Source organism: Anastrepha ludens, chromosome X (genome assembly GCF_028408465.1).
Source record: "Anastrepha ludens isolate Willacy chromosome X, idAnaLude1.1, whole genome shotgun sequence".
Classification (NCBI taxonomy): Eukaryota; Metazoa; Arthropoda; class Insecta; order Diptera; family Tephritidae; genus Anastrepha; species Anastrepha ludens.
Genome location: NC_071503.1, coordinates 21854410 through 21877569, shown reverse-complemented (window position 1 = coordinate 21877569; position 23160 = coordinate 21854410). Strand labels below are relative to the sequence as shown.

The window sequence follows — 23160 nt, the reverse complement described above, 5'->3', positions numbered from 1 at the left end:
AAATGAATTGCTCCATTGGTTTGGCTGTTATTTATTTTGGCATCCTAAAAGTGAAAAATTCACACTGTGCGCTGTAAACATTTCATCAAGGTGGAGCCGCGTTTATGTCTATTGACACAACCAGGAACTTGCGTCCAGGTCCTTCTCTTGTGGACGTATGGAGATCTTACGTCAGCGATGGTATCCACTCCCCCCACTGTTTTCATACGTGGTTCTGGAGGAAATGGAACATCGGAAAATTTGCGATAGCGCAGTTTTTACGAACCATCGCCTTGTCTTCTGTCTGATATTATTGTGAGTGATTTACTCAAGTGTCTGTGTTTGTCGTCATTCTGTCTGGAAACAGTTCATCTCCATTTCATAATTGCAACTGTAGCTGCTGTTGCTGGGTCTTGCGCTCCCATTTGATGAATTGGAGTCGTAGCATAATTTTTCCAGCAAACGTTCGAATCGCCACCCATTTAGCACTGGATGAGCACATGTCCTGTACGATGCCATTAGGACTAGCTGAGTGTCCCAAAACCCTTTCAAGTATTGCACGTGCTCGTGCGAAGCGATCACAATGAAATGCCACGTGTTCCGCGCTTTCGGGCAGAATGGGCTTTCTGCCAGCTGAAAGCGGTGGAGATATTCCATAAAGCAGCCATGACCGGTGAGTATCTGCGTAAGGTAATAATCGGTTTCACCATGTTTTCTTTTTACCCACTGCTCGAGATGTGATATTAACTTGTACGTCCAGCGCCCTTTAAGTGACTCTTCCCATCTTCTTTGCCACCCATACATAGATCGCTCTCGTTCGATGGCTTTTTCTGTTGCCGTTGGTTTAGCTCCTTACTCGCTATAGAGGCGGCGAAGCTCTCTTGCGTGAATATCAACTGGCTATTTTCCGGCTACAACACATATTGCATCGTCTGATACCGTTCTATATGCACATGAAATCCGTAATGCACTCCGCCTGTGTGTGCGCACCACTTCACGCATGTGAATATTCTTTGCTTCTGCCCATACCGGTGCCGCGTAGAGTATGATTGAGTCCACGACTGTTGATAATAGTTTCCTTCTTTCCCCTTGTGGACCACCTATATTCGGTAGTATTTTTGTGAGAGCGCCCATTACCGCCGCTGCTTTGTTATTAACTGCTGTTAGATGTTGCTTAAAGCTCAATCTCGTGTCGATCATTACACCTAGGGATTTTATTGCCTCTTTTGAAAGTATCTCGGGTCCACCAACTGAGAGTTTCATGGTCGCCTTTTTCTTCCGAGCACTTATCAGCACTGCCTCCGTTTTTTAGGCTGCCAGCTCTAGACCTGCATTGCTGAGCCAACGCTGTACTCTCGTTGCCGCATCATTGCATTTTGCTTCTAGATGATCCAGTCGCTTGTCGACTACAACTAGCGCAATGTCGTCCGCATAACCTACGATTGTTGTTTTCGCTAGAAGTTTTAATTTCAGAACCCCGTCATACATAACATTCCAAAGAGTTGGCCCCAAAACCGATCCTTGTTGAACTCCCCCTCTGACTTCATCAGTTTTTGGGCCATCATCAGTGTCATACCGTAAAATTCGTTTGCTGAAATAGCTTCGGATAATGCTCAGTAGGTAGCTTGGTATCTTCAAATTTTCCAGAGACAGGAGTATGTTGGACCAATTTTCCGAGTTGAACGCGTTTTTTATATCCAGCGTTGCGCAGATTTTCACAGCAGTGTGTCCTCCGCTAATAGTTTCCCGGGCTATGTTTGTTACGATTCGGATCGCATCTAATGTTGATCTTGCACGCCGGAAACCAAATTGGTTATCGGAGAGACCACCAGAGATTTCTAAGTATTCCTGGAGCCGATCACATATGATACGTTCTAATATTTTCCGTGTTGTGTCCAACATGCATAAAAATCTGTATGCGGCTGGGTGATCAGGTTGTTTTCCTGGCTTAAGTAGCAAAACTAATCGCTGTAGCTTCCATCTGATTGGAAAGGTTCCTTCTTCTAGGCATGTGGTATACAAGTCCGCAATATATAGCTACCTTTAGTGCATTATTTGGGACGCCGTCGGGACCTTGCAGTCTTTTATGCGTTTTAGCGTTTGCAAAATAACGTCCGTTGATACTGGTGGAACGTTTCTGCTTGTGTTGACTGCATATTCCTGATCACTACTTTGTGGGGGAAATAGTGCCACTATTATTTGCTCTAAAAGAATCGGACACGTTGGCTGTGGTGGTCTTGGCCCTCTGACGTTTCGCATCACAGTTTTATATGCCATGCCCCAGGGATCGTCGTCTGCACTGTCTCGCATTTCCTTAAAGCAATTGTTTTTGCTATTCCGAATTGCCTTCTTAAGGTGGAATTTTCGTGTACGATATTTTGCGTGCCGCTCGTTATAGTTTGGCCGATGGTGCGCTCTTTGTGCCTTTCTTCGGGCTTTGTTGCAGGCTTTCCGAAGGTCGGCTATTTCGGTAGTCCACCAGTAAGCAGGTTTCCGTTTGTTGTTGTTTCAACACTTCGGCATCATTTGTTCCGCCATACTTTCTGCACCCTCGCACGAAAGGGAGGCGTTCTCCCAAACTGATTTAAACGCTATGGGGTCGAGTGCCGTTCGTTTCCATTTTTGCTGCCACTTTGATTTCACAAACTGCTGCGTCTCCCTGCCTATTTCAATAACTATAGCTAGATGATCACTATGCGTGTATATAGATTCGTCTACTCTCCACTTGATACTTCTCGCCGTTACACAGTCTGCAAAGGCTAAGTCAATTATGGAGCGCCCTCTACTACAATCAAACGTGTATATGCCGGGGGTGTTTAGCAAGACAAGGTCCATTGCCGCGAAGGTTTCTTCCACCAACCGCCCTCTTTGAGTTGTGTATGCAAGTTTGGTGCAAGAGAGTTTAGAGCGATCTGGGTCTACCTCTGGCACCAGACAGGGATGGAATGTCATCCCCAACTTGTATTGAGACAGGGTTGAGATGTTGACCAGTAATAGGCCTTTCTGCCGTAGAGGCAGTCCCTGAAGAGACGGAGTAAGAGCTGGGTCCTGGCTTAAACACTGGCTTAACACCTCTCGTGTGTGTGGTCTTTCCTATCGAAAGACCTAACCTTCCCGTAGGATAACGTCTTGTCTTGATTGTGCCTTTATCCGAGGCAAGGGTTCTTTTGTACATTATCATTTCATACTCGTTCACGCTGCTCAACAAGGCAAGTGTGACCTACTAAACTTGGGAAGAATATTTTGTGATACCAGAGTTGGGAACAACAGGGGGAGTTCAAACTATGAGTACAAACACATGTTAAGATCCAAGGGGAGGAAATCAAGCATAGCATTTGGGGTATCGCCGGAGGTTGTGCTCATGGCACCCGTAATACCCAAACATCCTCATCATGTTGGCCTCGTTGCCGCGGGGATGAGGCTAAAGTGGCGATTTAACCCCCGTACCATGAGGGCTAACTCACCACGAACTAATTTTTCAAGGAAATTGCAGTTGTTATGGATGACTTCAATGTCAGAATTGGAAATATACATCAAGAGATCGAAGACATTTACATAACCACTTTCAAAGCAGACATCGGCAAAAGATGTATCAAAATATCAATTAATCTTAAACAAAAATCTGATTAAGCTGGCATCTCGAGGAGAAATGATAAATCTTGAAAAACTTAGCAGTGTAATAAAAATCTCTGTGCCGAAGACAACAGCGAAAAACATTAAAGCCGTTTTCAAAAGCGCTTGGTTTAATATGAGATGCTTGAATGCAAGGAAGCTTTCCTTTAAATATTTGAATGAGCTCAGAAAATCCAACAAAACAAACGACAAGCAAAAGTATTTCCAGGCAAAGCAATTGTTCAGGAACACATGCGAGAAAGCGAAGAAGGATTATTATGACGAACTGGAAAAGAGAATCAATAAAACCGCAAATTCAAAAGAATGGTGGAGCCTTGCCAAAGAAATAAGAGGAGAATCATTTAAAGTTGGTTACATTATATATTACGGTTACATTATATATTACGCCATCGGAGTTTAAAAACTATTTTCAAGACTTACTAAATCAGCCTCAATTAACAAAAGATATTCATTATGCACCTGCTTTGCATACAGATACGGTCCTTGATAAAGATGTAACAATAATCGAAGTCCAACAAGTAATTGAAAATGCTAAAACAAACAAAGCACCTGGAGAAGACAGAATACCTTATGAGCTACTAAAGGCTGCCTCAACAGAATTTATCATGGAGCTAACGAAAGTATACAACATCATCTTCGAGACCGGAAGAATCGACGAAGCATTATTTAAAACAATAGTTTTCCCAATCTTTAAAAAAGGAAATGCGAATATAGCAAGTAACTATCGGGGAATATCCTTTATGAACTGTATCGCAAAAGTTTTAATGGGATTGATTAATAAAAGGCTTACAAACTGGATAGAAAACATTAACATGCTCACTGAATTTCAAACCGGCTTTAGAAAAAACTACTCAAAGGTGGATAACATTAATCTTGCATCTATAGTACATTTAAAGTTCAACGAAAACAAAAAAGTTTATGCATACTTTGTGGATTTCAAAGCGGCTTTCGACAGGGTACCCTGGAGGCCATTAATTTACAAACTTCGACAGATGGGATTATCCAACAAAATAACAAATCTGATTGAAAATATATATTCGAATACGAGAACAGCAGCTTGGACAGGAAGGGAAGTATCAGATTACTTTGAAACCGGTACAGGGGTGAAACAAGGTTGTCCGTTATCACATTTGCTCTTCACATTATACCTGAATGATCTACATGACTGTTTGTAAGGTGGTCTACTGATTGATGGAATAAATGTACGCCTTCTTCTATTTTCTGATGATATTGTTCTCTTAGCTGTTAATCCTAATGTCATGCAATCTATGATTAAAAAACTAGAAACATATTGCACTAAGTGAAACATCGAAGTAAATTTAATGAAATCTGAGATGATGGCCTTCAGAAAAAGTGGTCAACTAGCCAAGGCAGAAAAATGGTGGTACAAAGGTGAGGAAATAAAAGTGGTAGCAGAATATAAATATCTTGGTGTCATTCTCACATCCAAAATGACGTTTGCTAAACATGTGCAACCCAGAAATAATTCAACAAAAGCTAGCATTAATAGTACATGGAACGATTTCTTAGCTAAGCCATACATCTCATACAAAGCCAAATGGAAGCTGTTTCAGGCTGTGTGCACAGCCATACAAACATACGCCGCTCAAATTTGGGGTGATATGCTGTTCGAAGAAGTAAATAAACTTCAGCTTTATTTTATTAAAAGATATTTTAAATTACCTGACTTCACCCCGAATGATGCAGTAGCGCTAGACATTAACGTAGAAGATAGCTATTTATATGCGTTAGAACTACATATGAAATATATTTGGAAAACAACAGCAGTAGACTCCCGCACAAACTTACACAGTGCATATTACGAAAAAACGTCTTCTGGCTCAAACAACTCAATGACTTAGGGATGAAGTTTAGCCTAAAGCTCGAAGAAAATATAACTGCTACGGACTGGCAAGATCGCTGTACCCAGCTTTTATCAAACATTAAACTACAAAATTTAAACACGGCAAAACAAAAAGCACTATCAAGCACCACACGAATATTTAAACACTTATATCACGCAAAAGGAGAATCATACTTTAGAGAAGATATGGGGTTAGCTGACATAACAACAATATTTAAAGCAAGATGTGGTTTGTTAAAACAGAATGCAATAGCTTACGCGGAAAACGCGGTAAAAATTTGCACGCTATGCAACTCAAACGAAGAAGAAGACATGTATCACTTCTTGGGAAGGTGCCCTGTTCTGAAGGAAATCAGACAAAGATACTTAAATGCAGAGAAGCTAAACGACGCTGAAGTAATATATATACTAAATGGCAAAAATTGGAGAACACTAACTGGTTTCATATACTCAGCCTGGCACTATAGAGATTTTCTTATAGCAGAGTTGAATTATGAATTAATTTAAGAGCTGTGACAGACAACATCGTTATTGTCGCAAACATTTTTATTTATTTCTTTATTCATTTTAATATATTAAATGAATTAATGTATGAATCAAATCAATTGTTAGCCATAATCTATATATATAAAAATTCAGCCGTTTTTCGCGTTGTGATGAACTTTACGGAGAATGACTCAACCGATTTTAACCAAACTTTGCCACATGTGGAGAAGGTTTGTAACTATGTTTGGTTAAAATCTCCTTTACTTCTTCGTCAACACACAGTATACACGAGACAGCGTTCTTTTTACGCGTGTGGTTGTTATTGTAAACGGTTGCATGGAGCGTACATTTTACTCACATATGTACAAGTTAACGCAGCAGTATTTACAGAGAACGTAAATTCATAGAGAAGGCTCAGGAACGAATGGGCAGGTTAAATGTCAAAACACATCAAAACGAGGGTAGGAAGTTAACAGAAGAGAGTTAACATAGCGGAGCGTAGTCAACAGAAATAAATATAGCGTTTGCATTGAAATGTAAAATGCCATGATTTGGTGTTAAGGAAAAGAAAATAACAGAAGACTTGTACATTTTTCTTTCATGCTTATTTGCCGTCGGCATTTTGCATGCGCAAATGTATTATTTCTTGTGAGATGAATAAATTAATTCTAAGTAACGCAATAGCACCGTAGGCCTAAGTAGCTAGTGTGCTCTATCAATTAGTGTTATATTTCATATTTCTCTAATAAATAATAATAATAATAATTCTAAGTATACGCATGCATGAATATGAAATTTTAAGTATCTAATTGACTGAATTGTATTGAATTTAGGTCTATTATCAAAATTATTAAAATATCATAACACAAAAAATAACTTTGTAAACCATTCATTTACATCAAGGTGTATTATTCAGCAAAGTGTTGAATTATACATCTACCATCCATATTCATGTGGGCAAAAAAAAAAAACATGACTTGCCTCAAAACCCAGCTCATACACCTCTCATACACATCTACATACATATAAAGAATTCAAAGCAAATAGACAAACGTATGCAAACATATTTCTAATATATGTATGCATGCATGCAAAAATCAAATTTCTCTTTCATGCTTATTTCCCGTAGGCATTTTGCATGCGCAAATGGATTATTTCTTGTGAGATGAATAAATTAATTCTAAGTATATGCATACATGAATGTGAAATTTTAAGTATCTAATTAACTAAATTGTATTGATATTAAGTGCATTATCAAAATAGTTTCAAAATATTCCCATAAAAAATTGGCTTTGTAAACCATTCATTTGCATCAACGGTTATTATTCAACAATATGTGTCCTTTTTAAATTTTTATATCCATATGTATGAATATTCATATACTAAATAGATATAACATCTACCATCCATATTCATGTGGGCAGAAAAAAATCTTGACCTGAGTCAAAACACAGTTCATATGTATCTACATATAAAAAATTCAAAAGCAAATAGACAAACGTATGCAAACATATTCCTAACATTTGCAAAAAAACTCATCTAAACGGTATTCGCGTACATATACATATGTATGTATATATGCATATATGAATACATATGTTGGGACAATGTACATATGTACGTAAATGTTTCTATTCTAAGCAAAACAATGAATATTCGTATATACATATAACCGCACATACTTACTTTATGCCTCTACATTCCTAGGCGTAGCTATTGCGGCCATGATTATTTACCCGCGACGGCGCTGAACAGTTTCAAATATTAAAAAGCACAACAAAAACAAATTCATTGATAAGTTCGAGCTCATATTTCTACGAGCAAAGTACTTTCATTCATAAAACGAGCCGCCCATATCCCAATTTTCTCGACCATTCGAAAATAGTCAATATTGGAATATTTCGCGTTGAATTATTTGCCAATATTTGGTAAATCTTGAATTTTTGTCAAGTCGAGTGGCTGCGGCTCCGTACATATGTATGCATCAATATATGTATGTAAATATGTGTTCTCAATTCTCGACAGCAATAGCAAATTGAAATATTTTTTCTGTCGCAAGTGCTCGCAACCTCATATGTATGTACATATGTCTATGGAAGTTTGTAGGCATGTAATATATTTATGTGAATGCGTGTTTGCTTTTGCACGTCCATATGAACGATTTTTCATATGCAGATATTCATTTGATTTAGCTGAACGAATATATTGATTTTGTAAGGAAATCCTGTCGAATTAAATTATTGGTATATGTTCATTTAAGTTCTTCTTACCAAATAAATATTATTGTTACCGACGAAAAGTACGGCCGAGCAGTAAATATCATTCTCTTATTTTTGTATGTTGCCATTATTCTCATATTCACATTCTTTCTCACTTGCACTTTATTTCTGTTATGTTATGAGCATCTCTCATTATTTGCATTTATACATACAGTAAGCATAATTACAGTAACATACATTCTATTGCTATTTATTACATATTTACTAAATCTAACTGTAATATCAGGCCACTCTGACTAGCTATAAATATGTGTCACTTGGTGTAAATCGGGGTAGTCGTAAGAAATAAGAGAGAAATACAAAAAGTTTTAAAGCGTACGGACGCTGTTGGAAATTTGTGTTTGAATTTGAAACAATACGACTGCCGCGCTTGAAAAATACGCGCAACAATTCTTTAAAACTTTTTTGGTGATTCTTTAAAACTTTTTTGCCGTAATTCTTTAAAATTCTTTTGCCGTAAAATTAAATTTGATTTAACTAATTTTAATATTTGCTAAATGGTCAATATGGACAAAGAAACAACGGGGCAAAGTTGTCGAAAATGTGACGCAGCGGACAACGAGAGTATGGTCCAGTGTGACACCTGCGACGCCTGGTACCACTTCAACTGCGTTGGAGTACATAGCAATGTGGCTGACGAAAGCTGGAGCTGTGAAAGCTGCCAGAATCATGCATCAACCACGAACGCACATCCAACCGCGTCGTCATCGCCAACTACCAAGCAAGGTAACCGGCACGTGAATTTTCTCCCAACGTTTCCAACAATTGCGAAGATATCTAACTCAACAGTCAATCCGCTTCTAAAACCTGCGACTAATATAGCAAATTCTACAGTTACTACCGCTACTCCAGTATCCACGAACTTTTCGACCTGGGCTTCTTCGAACTGGAATTTCGAACCCAGTACATCAGTTCAGGTATCGCAACTGCCAAATAAATCAAGTGAGTATAACCCAGGGCTACAACAATTCACAACGGGCAGCATCGCCACCTCTGCAAATGAGATCTCGTACAGTCAACCAAAAGTATTCTCGTCGGTGCAGCAAGTAGGTATACGAAATGACCAAGGTATGCAGATGCCATTCAACTCCGAAATATATCGAAACCTTCAGCTTGAAAAGTTGGAAGAGCAGATGAAATTGCAACAACAATATTTGGACAACAAATATAAGATTCTTTCGCAGTATAACGACCTGCCCTCATCCAGCACTTCGATGGCCTCTTTTAGCAATGGGCCTACATCTGGGCAATTAGCAGCAAGGCAGGCCATACCTAAGCAGCTCCCAACCTTTAATGGCGACCCTGAAGAATGGCCGCTCTTTATTAGCAGTTTCGATAACAGCACTACGGTCGCGGGGTACACGGATGCGGAGAATTTAATTAGATTACAAGCGAGCCTTAAAGGCAAAGCACGGGAGATGGTAAAATGTAAATTGTTTTTGCCGTCCATGGCACCTGCATAACCCACTGCTCGTCAAGGAGTTGGTTGACAAGCTCCCCAACAACCAAAAGCTGAACTGGGCGGCTCACCCGAAAGATGAAAAGACTCCGGTGGTGAAACAATTCAGCGACTGGTTGTACAATCTAGCCGAAGCAGCCAGTACTGTCGTCTCTTTAGCACCTGCTAAAAGTAGTGCTACGGTTAACACGCATACTATCGACGTGAACACTCAGCATCCATCACCAGCTCGCAACATACCAAGGAGCAAGCAGTGTATAATTTGCAAGAGCAACGATCATAAGGTAATGCAATGCGACACTTTTAAAAAATTTACACTTCAGCGAAAATGGGAGGAAGTTAAGGCGAACAACCTCTGTCGCCAATGTTTGAATCCGCATAGACGGAAATGTTTTATGAATAAAGTATGTGGTGTAGATGGTTGCACTATAAAACATAATCCGTTACTACATAAAACAATCACGGTAATGAGCCAACAAAAACCCATCGCCGTAAGTACAAATACAAACGAATTTTTAGATGCGCAGATAAATACGCACAGTAGCAGCCACGAAGAAATGCAGCCACTCTTCAGAATCGTTCCGATTCGCATTTATTCTAAAAATAAAGTACTGAATATATTTGCATTTTTAGATGAAGGCTCTTCTGTGACGCTAATGGAAAAAAGAATATTTGATGAATTAGGCTTGAAAGGTGAACGAGACCCTCTGTGTTTGCGGTGGACAGGTAACACGACGCGTGTTGAAGAAAATTCTGTGCGGGCGGCCATCGAAATTTCGAGTGTGACAAATTGGCAGAAATATACTCTCAAGAACATTCATACTGTTGACGATCTCAATCTTCCGGCACAGTCAAGCAATGCATCTGCGATGGAGCGGCTATATCCATATCTAGCGGGACTGCCAATTGCATCATATAACAACGTAAAACCATCATTGCTTATCGGTGCGGACAACTGGAGGTTGGCAATTCCACTCAAAATTAGAGAGGGAACCTGGTTCCAGCCCATAGCGTCAAAAACCCGTTTAGGATGGTCGTTGCAGGGGTGCAATTCAAGACAGACTGCCGAATATCGACTAAATATACATACATGCGATTGTCAAAAAGGATACGATGAGCTGCACGAGACTGTAAAAGAATTCTTCACGTTAGAGTCATCCAAACCTACTCAGCTACTGTCGGAAGAAGATGCCAAAGCTGTGAGTATTGCGAATAACACTTGTAAAAAGGGCGATAACTTTTACGAAATTGGGCTACCGTGGCTTACCTCAAGTGTATTGCTACCCAACAGCAATGTATATGCTTTACAACGGCTGATGTGTTTGCAGAGGAAGTTTGTTAAGGATCCTATGCTAAAATCTAATATTCAAATTCAAATCAATAATCTACTTTCCAAGGGGTACGCGAAAAAACTCTCCCCGATTGAGGCTGCTATTTCTAACGGTAAAACATGGTATTTGCCTATTTTCATTGTAAGCAATCCAAATAAGCCTGGAAAGCTTCGGATGGTGTGGGATGCTGCTGCAAAGGTGAACGGGGTGTCACTCAACGACTTCCTACTGAGTGGCCCAGACTTGCTTAACCCACTCGTTAGTATTTTATTAGCTTTTAGAGTAGGCAGAGTGGCTATATGCGGTGATATAGCGGAGATGTTTCGCCGTATCAATATACGGGACAGCGACATGCATGCTCAGCGATTTTTGTGGTGCGATGACGGTGATGATCCTCAGCAACCAAGTGTTTATGTCATGCGAGCGTTGACCTTCGGATTGAATTGCGCTCCGTTTATTGCCCACTACATACGTGCCAAAAACGCTGACCATTTTGAAAATGAACTTCCTCGAGTCTCTGCGTTGGAATTGGCTCAACAAGTAAAAAAAAATGCATGGCGCCGCTGGCTTCAATATACGTGGCTGGTCTTCAAATTCCAAATTTGTCGTGGAGCAGCTCGAAGAAGATCCTATGTCAGTTCAATCCGTCAAAGAATGGGGTTCAACCACGAAAGTCCTCGGTATGTTTTGGGACCCTTTAAGCGATAATTTTAAATATATTTGTAGATTTGCGAGACTTCGTCGCGATGTCATTAACGAATCGATCATACCAACTAAAAGAGAAGCACTCCAAGTTTTAATGTCGATCTTCGACCCTCTTGGATTTGTTTGCTGCTACACCGTAGGGTTAAAGATCTTGCTGCAAGATGTATGGCGATCTGGTCTCGCCTGGGACGACCCGCTCCAAGACAATCTTTTCGACAAATGGAACCAGTGGAAGTCCATTATGCCATTAATAACAGCTGCCGAAATACCTCGATGTTATTCACTATTGCTGAAAGATGCTGAAGATGTTCAACTTCACACCTTTGTTGATGCCGGGGAAAGCGCGTATGCAGCCGTTTGCTACTTGCGTGTATCAAAGGGAAACGACGTCACGGTTAGTCTAGTGGCTGGCAAATCCAAAGTCGCACCGCTAAAGCCATTATCGATACCCAGACTAGAGTCGCAGGCGGCGGTAATTGGTGTGAAGCTGGCGAACATGGTAAGCAATACGCAACGTATTAACATAATGTCGAAATATTGGTGGACAGACTCAAAGACGGTGCTAAGATGGATGCGAATGGACCCTAAAAACTTCCACCAATTCGTGATGCATAGAATAGGCGAAATTCTAGAGGCATCAAACGTAAGCCAGTGGCGGTGGGTTCCCTCGAGAAATAATCCCGCTGATTTAGCTACAAAAACAACTACACGTCAGTGCTACCAATTGTGGTTTACCGGCCCAAATTTTTTAAGGTCGAGCGCAGAAGTTTGGCCGCAGTGCGAAGAGTTAAGCTTAGAGGAGTGCGACGATTCGGAAATTAAACATTATGTTCTACATATGAAAAAGGAACACATGAACAACCTGATGCTGAACGTGGAGCACTTTTCCAGCTGGAAACGTTTGTATCGAGCTGTGGCTACATTTTTATTTTACGTCGACCGATTACGCTCAGTTGTGCTAGCAAGGCAACGGAAAACATCCATCGACTTTGACATGATTCAGAAAGCTCAATGTCTTCTTATAAGGTATGCTCAGTCCATTGAATATTGTGAAGAGATCAGGTGCCTCAAACGCGGTAAGAATATTGACAACTCTAGCAAACTCTTTACTCTAAACGTTTACTTAGACACAGATGGCATAATAAGATGCAAAAGTCGAGTTGAACACTTAAACAACCATGAAGATATTATAGTGATGCCTAATTCTCATCATGTCACCTTTTTAATAGTGCGTTGGGCTCACGAAAATTTCCATCACCTGATGCATGAGTCTGTAATCAATCAAATTCGTGGTACATACTTTATAAATCGACTGAGGGTGTTGTATAAAAGAGTGCGCGCAGAGGGTCAAAAATGTAAAAACCATAGCTCCATTCCTCAGCCGCCACAAATGGCAGCGCTGCCGGCTGCAAGAATTGCCGCTTTCGAGAGGCCCTTCACGTATGTAGGTATCGACTATTTTGGCCCATTGCTTGTCATCGTGGGAAGAAGGCGAGAAAAGAGATGGGGCGTTCTATTTACATGTCTAACGCTTCGCGCTATACACATCGAAGTTGCCCACAGCTTAAATACCAGTTCCTGTATCATGGCGATACGCAACTTTATATCACGACGCGGCTATCCCAGGGAGATATTCTCGGACAACGGCACCAATTTCAAGGCATCTGAAAAAATAATTAGCGAGAGTCTGAAAAATATCGATTTGAATGGTATCGCCTCATCTTTCGACCGAGTAAAATGGAGATTTAATCCACCAAGCGCCCCCCATATGGGTGGTGCATGGGAAAGGCTTGTGAGATCAGTGAAGACTGTGCTTTATGAAATACTACCTTCAACAAGTTTCAGCGATGAAAGCTTGCGAAGTGCATTGAATGAAGTAGAATTTAGCCCGCTTACATTTGTTTCTTTGGAAAATGGTGACGACGAGGCTCTTACTCCCAACCACTTGCTGATTGGGTCATCGGATGGCTACAAGCCAATATGTAGCGACACCGTCAATCTGCGTCAACGTTGGCAATTGACCCAACAATTCGCTGACCGCTTTTGGCATCGATGGGTGAAGGAATATATACCGGTCATCTCTAGACGTACCAAGTGGTTCACAAAACAACGCCCAGTACGTATTGGCGATGTCGTGGTAATTGCAGACCAAGACCTGCCGAGGAACTGCTGGCCGAAAGGCAGAATTGTAGATGTGGTAAAAGCGAAGGATGGCCAAGTTCGGAGCGCTAGGGTAGAAACCAACTCAGGCATTCTTCATCGACCGATTGCAAAAGTAGCGGTGTTAGATGTCGGTACCTAGTAAAGGAAACATGTGTTGTCAGACTTGTTTACGGGCAAGGGAGTGTTACCGATGAAAAGTACGGCCGAGCAGTAAATATCATTCTCTTATTTTTGTATGTTGCCATTATTCTCATATTCACATTCTTTCTCACTTGCACTTTATTTCTGTTATGTTATGAGCATCTCTCATTATTTGCATTTATACATACAGTAAGCATAATTACAGTAACATACATTCTATTGCTATTTATTACATATTTACTAAATCTAACTGTAATATCAGGCCACTCTGACTAGCTATAAATATGTGTCACTTGGTGTAAATCGGGGTAGTCGTAAGAAATAAGAGAGAAATACAAAAAGTTTTAAAGCGTACGGACGCTGTTGGAAATTTGTGTTTGAATTTGAAACAATACGACTGCCGCGCTTGAAAAATACGCGCAACAATTCTTTAAAACTTTTTTGGTGATTCTTTAAAACTTTTTTGCCGTAATTCTTTAAAATTCTTTTGCCGTAAAATTAAATTTGATTTAACTAATTTTAATATTTGCTAAATGGTCAATATGGACAAAGAAACAACGGGGCAAAGTTGTCGAAAATGTGACGCAGCGGACAACGAGAGTATGGTCCAGTGTGACACCTGCGACGCCTGGTACCACTTCAACTGCGTTGGAGTACATAGCAATGTGGCTGACGAAAGCTGGAGCTGTGAAAGCTGCCAGAATCATGCATCAACCACGAACGCACATCCAACCGCATCGTCATCGCCAACTACCAAGCAAGGTAACCGGCACGTGAATTTTCTCCCAACGTTTCCAACAATTGCGAAGATATCTAACTCAACAGTCAATCCGCTTCTAAAACCTGCGACTAATATAGCAAATTCTACAGTTACTACCGCTACTCCAGTATCCACGAACTTTTCGACCTGGGCTTCTTCGAACTGGAATTTCGAACCCAGTACATCAGTTCAGGGATCGCAACTGCCAAATAAATCAAGTGAGTATAACCCAGGGCTACAACAATTCACAACGGGCAGCATCGCCACCTCTGCAAATGAGATCTCGTACAGTCAACCAAAAGTATTCTCGTCGGTGCAGCAAGTAGGTATACGAAATGACCAAGGTATGCAGATGCCATTCAACTCCGAAATATATCGAAACCTTCAGCTTGAAAAGTTGGAAGAGCAGATGAAATTGCAACAACAATATTTGGACAATAAATATAAGATTCTTTCGCAGTATAACGACCTGCCCTCATCCAGCACTTCGATGGCCTCTTTTAGCAATGGGCCTACATCTGGGCAATTAGCAGCAAGGCAGGCCATACCTAAGCAGCTCCCAACCTTTAATGGCGACCCTGAAGAATGGCCGCTCTTTATTAGCAGTTTCGATAACAGCACTACGGTCGCGGGGTACACGGATGCGGAGAATTTAATTAGATTACAAGCGAGCCTTAAAGGCAAAGCACGGGAGATGGTAAAATGTAAATTGTTTTTGCCGTCCATGGTCCCTGAGATCATAAAAACTCTTAGAATGTGCTTTGGCAGACCTGAACACATCCTTGAGCGCGCAATGAATAAAGCTCGAGCTATGCCTGCACTGAAGGATACATTGGAGGGCCTTATTGAATTTGCACTCTGCGTCAGGAATATTTGTGCCACGATGGAGGGATGCCAAATGTACATGCACCTGCATAACCCACTGCTCGTCAAGGAGTTGGTTGACAAGCTCCCCAACAACCAAAAGCTGAACTGGGCGGCTCACCCGAAAGATGAAAAGACTCCGGTGGTGAAACAATTCAGCGACTGGTTGTACAATCTAGCCGAAGCAGCCAGCACTGTCATCTCTTTAGCACCTGCTAAAAGTAGTGCTACGGTTAACACGCATACTATCGACGTTAACACTCAGCATCCATCACCAGCTCGCAACATACCAAGGAGCAAGCAGTGTATAATTTGCAAGAGCAACGATCATAAGGTAATGCAATGCGACACTTTTAAAAAATTTACACTTCAGCGAAAATGGGAGGAAGTTAAGGCGAACAACCTCTGTCGCCAATGTTTGAATCCGCATAGACGGAAATGTTTTATGAATAAAGTATGTGGTGTAGATGGTTGCACTATAAAACATAATCCGTTACTACATAAAACAATCACGGTAATGAGCCAACAAAAACCCATCGCCGTAAGTACAAATACAAACGAATTTTTAGATGCGCAGATAAATACGCACAGTAGCAGCCACGAAGAAATGCAGCCACTCTTCAGAATCGTTCCGATTCGCATTTATTCTAAAAATAAAGTACTGAATATATTTGCATTTTTAGATGAAGGCTCTTCTGTGACGCTAATGGAAAAAAGAATATTTGATGAATTAGGCTTGAAAGGTGAACGAGACCTTCTGTGTTTGCGGTGGACAGGTAACACGACGCGTGTTGAAGAAAATTCTGTGCGGGCGGCCATCGAAATTTCGAGTGTGACAAATTGGCAGAAATATACTCTCACGAATATTCATACTGTTGACGATCTCAATCTTCCGGCACAGTCAAGCAATGCATCTGCGATGGAGCGGCTATATCCATATCTAGCGGGACTGCCAATTGCATCATATAACAACGTAAAACCATCATTGCTTATCGGTGCGGACAACTGGAGGTTGGCAATTCCACTCAAAATTAGAGAGGGAACCTGGTTCCAGCCCATAGCGTCAAAAACCCGTTTAGGATGGTCGTTGCAGGGGTGCAATTCAAGACAGACTGCCGAATATCGACTAAATATACATACATGCGATTGTCAAAAAAGATACGATGAGCTGCACGAGACTGTAAAAGAATTCTTCACGTTAGAGTCATCCAAACCTACTCAGCTACTGTCGGAAGAAGATGCCAAAGCTGTGAGTATTGCGAATAACACTTGTAAAAAGGGCGATAACTTTTACGAAATTGGGCTACCGTGGCGTACCTCAAGTGTATTGCTACCCAACAGCAATGTATATGCTTTACAACGGCTGATGTGTTTGCAGAGGAAGTTTGTTAAGGATCCTATGCTAAAATCTAATATTCAAATTCAAATCAATAATCTACTTTCCAAGGGGTACGCGAAAAAACTCTCCCCGATTGAGGCTGCTATTTCTAACGGTAAAACATGGTATTTGCCTATTTTCATTGTAAGCAATCCAAATAAGCCTGGAAAGCTTCGGATGGTGTGGGATGCTGCTGCAAAGGTGAACGGGGTGTCACTCAACGACTTCCTACTGAGTGGCCCAGACTTGCTTAACCCACTCGTTAGTATTTTATTAGCTTTTAGAGTAGGCAGAGTGGCTATATGCGGTGATATAGCGGAGATGTTTCGCCGTATCAATATACGGGACAGCGACATGCATGCTCAGCGATTTTTGTGGTGCGATGACGGTGATGATCCTCAGCAACCAAGTGTTTATGTCATGCGAGCGTTGACCTTCGGATTGAATTGCGCTCCGTTTATTGCCCACTACATACGTGACAAAAACGCTGACCATTTTGAAAATGAACTTCCTCGAGCCTCTGCGTTGGAATTGGCTCAAAAAGTAAAAAAAATGCATGGCGCCGCTGGCTTCAATATACGTGGCTGGTCTTCAAATTCCAAATTTGTCGTGGAGCAGCTCGAAGAAGATCCTATGTCAGTTCAATCCGTCAAAGAATGGGGTTCAACCACGAAAGTCCTCGGTATGTTTTGGGACCCTTTAAGCGATAATTTTAAATATATTTGTAGATTTGCGAGACTTCGTCGCGATGTTATTAACGAATCGATCATACCAACGAAAAGAGAAGCACTCCAAGTTTTAATGTCGATCTTCGACCCTCTTGGATTTGTTTGCTGCTACACCGTAGGGTCTTAAAGATCTTGCTGCAAGATGTATGGCGATCTGGTCTCGCCTGGGACGACCCGCTCCAAGACAATCTTTTCGACAAATGGAACCAGTGGAAGTCCATTATGCCATTAATAACAGCTGCCGAAATACCTCGATGTTATTCACTATTGCTGAAAGATGCTGAAGATGTTCAACTTCACACCTTTGTTGATGCCGGGGAAAGCGCGTATGCAGCCGTTTGCTACTTGCGTGTATCAAAGGGAAACGACGTCACGGTTAGTCTAGTGGCTGGCAAATCCAAAGTCGCACCGCTAAAGCCATTATCGATACCCAGACTAGAGTTGCAGGCGGCGGTAATTGGTGTGAAGCTGGCGAACATGGTAAGCAATACGCAACGTATTAACATAATGTCGAAATATTGGTGGACAGACTCAAAGACGGTGCTAAGATGGATGCGAATGGACCCTAAAAACTTCCACCAATTCGTGATGCATAGAATAGGCGAAATTCTAGAGGCATCAAACGTAAGCCAGTGGCGGTGGGTTCCCTCGAGAAATAATCCCGCTGATTTAGCTACAAAAACAACTACACGTCAGTGCTACCAATTGTGGTTTACCGGCCCAAATTTTTTAAGGTCGAGCGCAGAAGTTTGGCCGCAGTGCGAAGAGTTAAGCTTAGAGGAGTGCGACGATTCGGAAATTAAACATTATGTTCTACATATGAAAAAGGAACACATGAACAACCTGATGCTGAACGTGGAGCACTTTTCCAGCTGGAAACGTTTGTATCGAGCTGTGGCTACATTTTTATTTTACGTCGACCGATTACGCTCAGTTGTGCTAGCAAGGCAACGGAAAACATCCATCGACTTTGACATGATTCAGAAAGCTCAATGTCTTCTTATAAGGTATGCTCAGTCCATTGAATATTGTGAAGAGATCAGGTGCCTCAAACGCGGTAAGAATATTGACAACTCTAGCAAACTCTTTACTCTAAACGTTTACTTAGACACAGATGGCATAATAAGATGCAAAAGTCGAGTTGAACACTTAAACAACCATGAAGATATTATAGTGATGCCTAATTCTCATCATGTCACCTTTTTAATAGTGCGTTGGGCTCACGAAAATTTCCATCACCTGATGCATGAGTCTGTAATCAATCAAATTCGTGGTACATACTTTATAAATCGACTGAGGGTGTTGTATAAAAGAGTGCGCGCAGAGGGTCAAAAATGTAAAAACCATAGCTCCATTCCTCAGCCGCCACAAATGGCAGCGCTGCCGGCTGCAAGAATTGCCGCTTTCGAGAGGCCCTTCACGTATGTAGGTATCGACTATTTTGGCCCATTGCTTGTCATCGTGGGAAGAAGGCGAGAAAAGAGATGGGGCGTTCTATTTACATGTCTAACGCTTCGCGCTATACACATCGAAGTTGCCCACAGCTTAAATACCAGTTCCTGTATCATGGCGATACGCAACTTTATATCACGACGCGGCTATCCCAGGGAGATATTCTCGGACAACGGCACCAATTTCAAGGCATCTGAAAAAATAATTAGCGAGAGTCTGAAAAATATCGATTTGAATGGTATCGCCTCATCTTTCGACCGAGTAAAATGGAGATTTAATCCACCAAGCGCCCCCCATATGGGTGGTGCATGGGAAAGGCTTGTGAGATCAGTGAAGACTGTGCTTTATGAAATACTACCTTCAACAAGTTTCAGCGATGAAAGCTTGCGAAGTGCATTGAATGAAGTAGAATTTAGCCCGCTTACATTTGTTTCTTTGGAAAATGGTGACGACGAGGCTCTTACTCCCAACCACTTGCTGATTGGGTCATCGGATGGCTACAAGCCAATATGTAGCGACACCGTCAATCTGCGTCAACGTTGGCAATTGACCCAACAATTCGCTGACCGCTTTTGGCATCGATGGGTGAAGGAATATATACCGGTCATCTCTAGACGTACCAAGTGGTTCACAAAACAACGCCCAGTACGTATTGGCGATGTCGTGGTAATTGCAGACCAAGACCTGCCGAGGAACTGCTGGCCGAAAGGCAGAATTGTAGATGTGGTAAAAGCGAAGGATGGCCAAGTTCGGAGCGCTAGGGTAGAAACCAAATCAGGCATTCTTCATCGACCGATTGCAAAAGTAGCGGTGTTAGATGTCGGTACCTAGTAAAGGAAACATGTGTTGTCAGACTTGTTTACGGGCAAGGGAGTGTTACCGATGAAAAGTACGGCCGAGCAGTAAATATCATTCTCTTATTTTTGTATGTTGCCATTATTCTCATATTCACATTCTTTCTCACTTGCACTTTATTTCTGTTATGTTATGAGCATCTCTCATTATTTGCATTTATACATACAGTAAGCATAATTACAGTAACATACATTCTATTGCTATTTATTACATATTTACTAAATCTAACTGTAATATCAGGCCACTCTGACTAGCTATAAATATGTGTCACTTGGTGTAAATCGGGGTAGTCGTAAGAAATAAGAGAGAAATACAAAAAGTTTTAAAGCGTACGGACGCTGTTGGAAATTTGTGTTTGAATTTGAAACAATACGACTGCCGCGCTTGAAAAATACGCGCAACAATTCTTTAAAACTTTTTTGGTGATTCTTTAAAACTTTTTTGCCGTAATTCTTTAAAATTCTTTTGCCGTAAAATTAAATTTGATTTAACTAATTTTAATATTTGCTAAATGGTCAATATGGACAAAGAAACAACGGGGCAAAGTTGTCGAAAATGTGACGCAGCGGACAACGAGAGTATGGTCCAGTGTGACACCTGCGACGCCTGGTACCACTTCAACTGCGTTGGAGTACATAGCAATATGGCTGACGAAAGCTGGAGCTGTGAAAGCTGCCAGAATCATGCATCAACCACGAACGCACATCCAACCGCGTCGTCATCGCCAACTACCAAGCAAGGTAACCGGCACGTGAATTTTCTCCCAACGTTTCCAACAATTGCGAAGATATCTAACTCAACAGTCAATCCGCTTCTAAAACCTGCGACTAATATAGCAAATTCTACAGTTACTACCGCTACTCCAGTATCCACGAACTTTTCGACCTGGGCTTCTTCGAACTGGAATTTCGAACCCAGTATATCAGTTCAGGTATCGCAACTGCCAAATAAATCAAGTGAGTATAACCCACCTCTGCAAATGAGATCTCGTACAGTCAACCAAAAGTATTCTCGTCGGTGCAGCAAGTAGGTATACGAAATGACCAAGGTATGCAGATGCCATTCAACTCCGAAATATATCGAAACCTTCAGCTTGAAAAGTTGGAAGAGCAGATGAAATTGCAACAACAATATTTGGACAATAAATATAAGATTCTTTCGCAGTATAACGACCTGCCCTCATCCAGCACTTCGATGGCCTCTTTTAGCAATGGGCCTACATCTGGGCAATTAGCAGCAAGGCAGGCCATACCTAAGCAGCTCCCAACCTTTAATGGCGACCCTGAAGAATGGCCGCTCTTTATTAGCAGTTTCGATAACAGCACTACGGTCGCGGGGTACACGGATGCGGAGAATTTAATTAGATTACAAGCGAGCCTTAAAGGCAAAGCACGGGAGATGGTAAAATGTAAATTGTTTTTGCCGTCCATGGTCCCTGAGATCATAAAAACTCTTAGAATGTGCTTTGGCAGACCTGAACACATCCTTGAGCGCGCAATGAATAAAGCTCGAGCTATGCCTGCACTGAAGGATAAATTGGAGGGCCTTATTGAATTTGCACTCTGCGTCAGGAATATTTGTGCCACGATGGAGGGATGCCAAATGTACATGCACCTGCATAACCCACTGCTCGTCAAGGAGTTGGTTGACAAGCTCCCCAACAACCAAAAGCTGAACTGGGCGGCTCACCCGAAAGATGAAAAGACTCCGGTGGTGAAACAATTCAGCGACTGGTTGTACAATCTAGCCGAAGCAGCCAGTACTGTCGTCTCTTTAGCACCTGCTAAAAGTAGTGCTACGGTTAACACGCATACTATCGACGTGAACACTCAGCATCCATCACCAGCTCGCAACATACCAAGGAGCAAGCAGTGTATAATTTGCAAGAGCAACGATCATAAGGGAATGCAAAGCGACACTTTTAAAAAATTTACACTTCAGCGAAAATGGGAGGAAGTTAAGGCGAACAACCTCTGTCGCCAATGTTTGAATCCGCATAGACGGAAATGTTTTATGAATAAAGTATGTGGTGTAGATGGTTGCACTATAAAACATAATCCGTTACTACATAAAACAATCACGGTAATGAGCCAACAAAAACCCATCGCCGTAAGTACAAATACAAACGAATTTTTAGATGCGCAGATAAATACGCACAGTAGCAGCCACGAAGAAATGCAGCCACTCTTCGGAATCGTTCCGATTCGCATTTATTCTAAAAATAAAGTACTGAATATATTTGCATTTTTAGATGAAGGCTCTTCTGTGACGCTAATGGAAAAAAGAATATTTGATGAATTAGGCTTGAAAGGTGAACGAGACCCTCTGTGTTTGCGGTGGACAGGTAACACGACGCGTGTTGAAGAAAATTCTGTGCGGGCGGCCATCGAAATTTCGAGTGTGACAAATTGGCAGAAATATACTCTCAAGAATATTCATACTGTTGACGATCTCAATCTTCCGGCACAGTCAATCAATGCATCTGCGATGGAGCGGCTATATCCATATCTAGCGGGACTGCCAATTGCATCATATAACAACGTAAAACCATCATTGCTTATCGGTGCGGACAACTGGAGGTTGGCACTTCCACTCAAAATTAGAGAGGGAACCTGGTTCCAGCCCATAGCGTCAAAAACCCGTTTAGGATGGGCGTTGCAGGGGTGCAATTCAAGACAGACTGCCGAATATCGACTAAATATACATACATGCGATTGTCAAAAAAGATACGATGAGCTGCACGAGACTGTAAAAGAATTCTTCACGTTAGAGTCATCCAAACCTACTCAGCTACTGTCGGAAGAAGATGCCAAAGCTGTGAGTATTGCGAATAACACTTGTAAAAAGGGCGATAACTTTTACGAAATTGGGCTACCGTGGCTTACCTCAAGTGTATTGCTACCCAACAGCAATGTATATGCTTTACAACGGCTGATGTGTTTGCAGAGGAAGTTTGTTAAGGATCCTATGCTAAAATCTAATATTCAAATTCAAATCAATAATCTACTTTCCAAGGGGTACGCGAAAAAACTCTCCCCGATTGAGGCTGCTATTTCTAACGGTAAAACATGGTATTTGCCTAT

General features: G+C 41.4%; 2 protein-coding genes across 2 annotated transcripts; one reads left to right on the top strand and one right to left on the bottom strand.

Annotated features, from left to right (window-relative positions):
* Positions 1-358: 358 nt before the first annotated feature.
* Positions 359-1242, bottom strand: LOC128869813 (uncharacterized). The gene is made up of 3 exons (XM_054112414.1): positions 970-1242; positions 728-890; positions 359-660 (listed from the first exon to the last, which is right to left on the bottom strand). The coding sequence occupies exons 1-3, from the start codon at positions 1240-1242 to the stop codon at positions 359-361; spliced, it is 738 nt and encodes a 245-aa protein (XP_053968389.1).
* Positions 1243-8747: 7505 nt separating this feature from the next.
* LOC128869812 (uncharacterized) lies at positions 8748-14038 on the top strand. Its single transcript, XM_054112413.1, has 3 exons — positions 8748-9662; positions 9721-11711; positions 11758-14038. The coding sequence occupies exons 1-3, from the start codon at positions 8748-8750 to the stop codon at positions 14036-14038; spliced, it is 5187 nt and encodes a 1728-aa protein (XP_053968388.1).
* Positions 14039-23160: the final 9122 nt, after the last annotated feature.

Excerpts from the sequence above, each read along its gene's own strand:
- LOC128869813 (XM_054112414.1), bottom strand. The coding sequence starts at position 1,242 with ATGAAACTCTCAGTTGGTGGACCCGAGATACTTTCAAAAGAGGCAATA. Across the intron at positions 891-969 it reads ATATTCACATGCGTGAAGTG|CCGGAAAATAGCCAGTTGAT; the intron begins GTGCGCACACAC and ends TATGTGTTGTAG. Across the intron at positions 661-727 it reads AAAGGGCGCTGGACGTACAA|ATACTCACCGGTCATGGCTG; the intron begins GTTAATATCACA and ends TACCTTACGCAG.
- LOC128869812 (XM_054112413.1), top strand. The coding sequence starts at position 8,748 with ATGGACAAAGAAACAACGGGGCAAAGTTGTCGAAAATGTGACGCAGCG. Across the intron at positions 9,663-9,720 it reads AAGGCAAAGCACGGGAGATG|GAGTTGGTTGACAAGCTCCC; the intron begins GTAAAATGTAAA and ends CTGCTCGTCAAG. Across the intron at positions 11,712-11,757 it reads TTCAACCACGAAAGTCCTCG|ATTTGCGAGACTTCGTCGCG; the intron begins GTATGTTTTGGG and ends ATATATTTGTAG.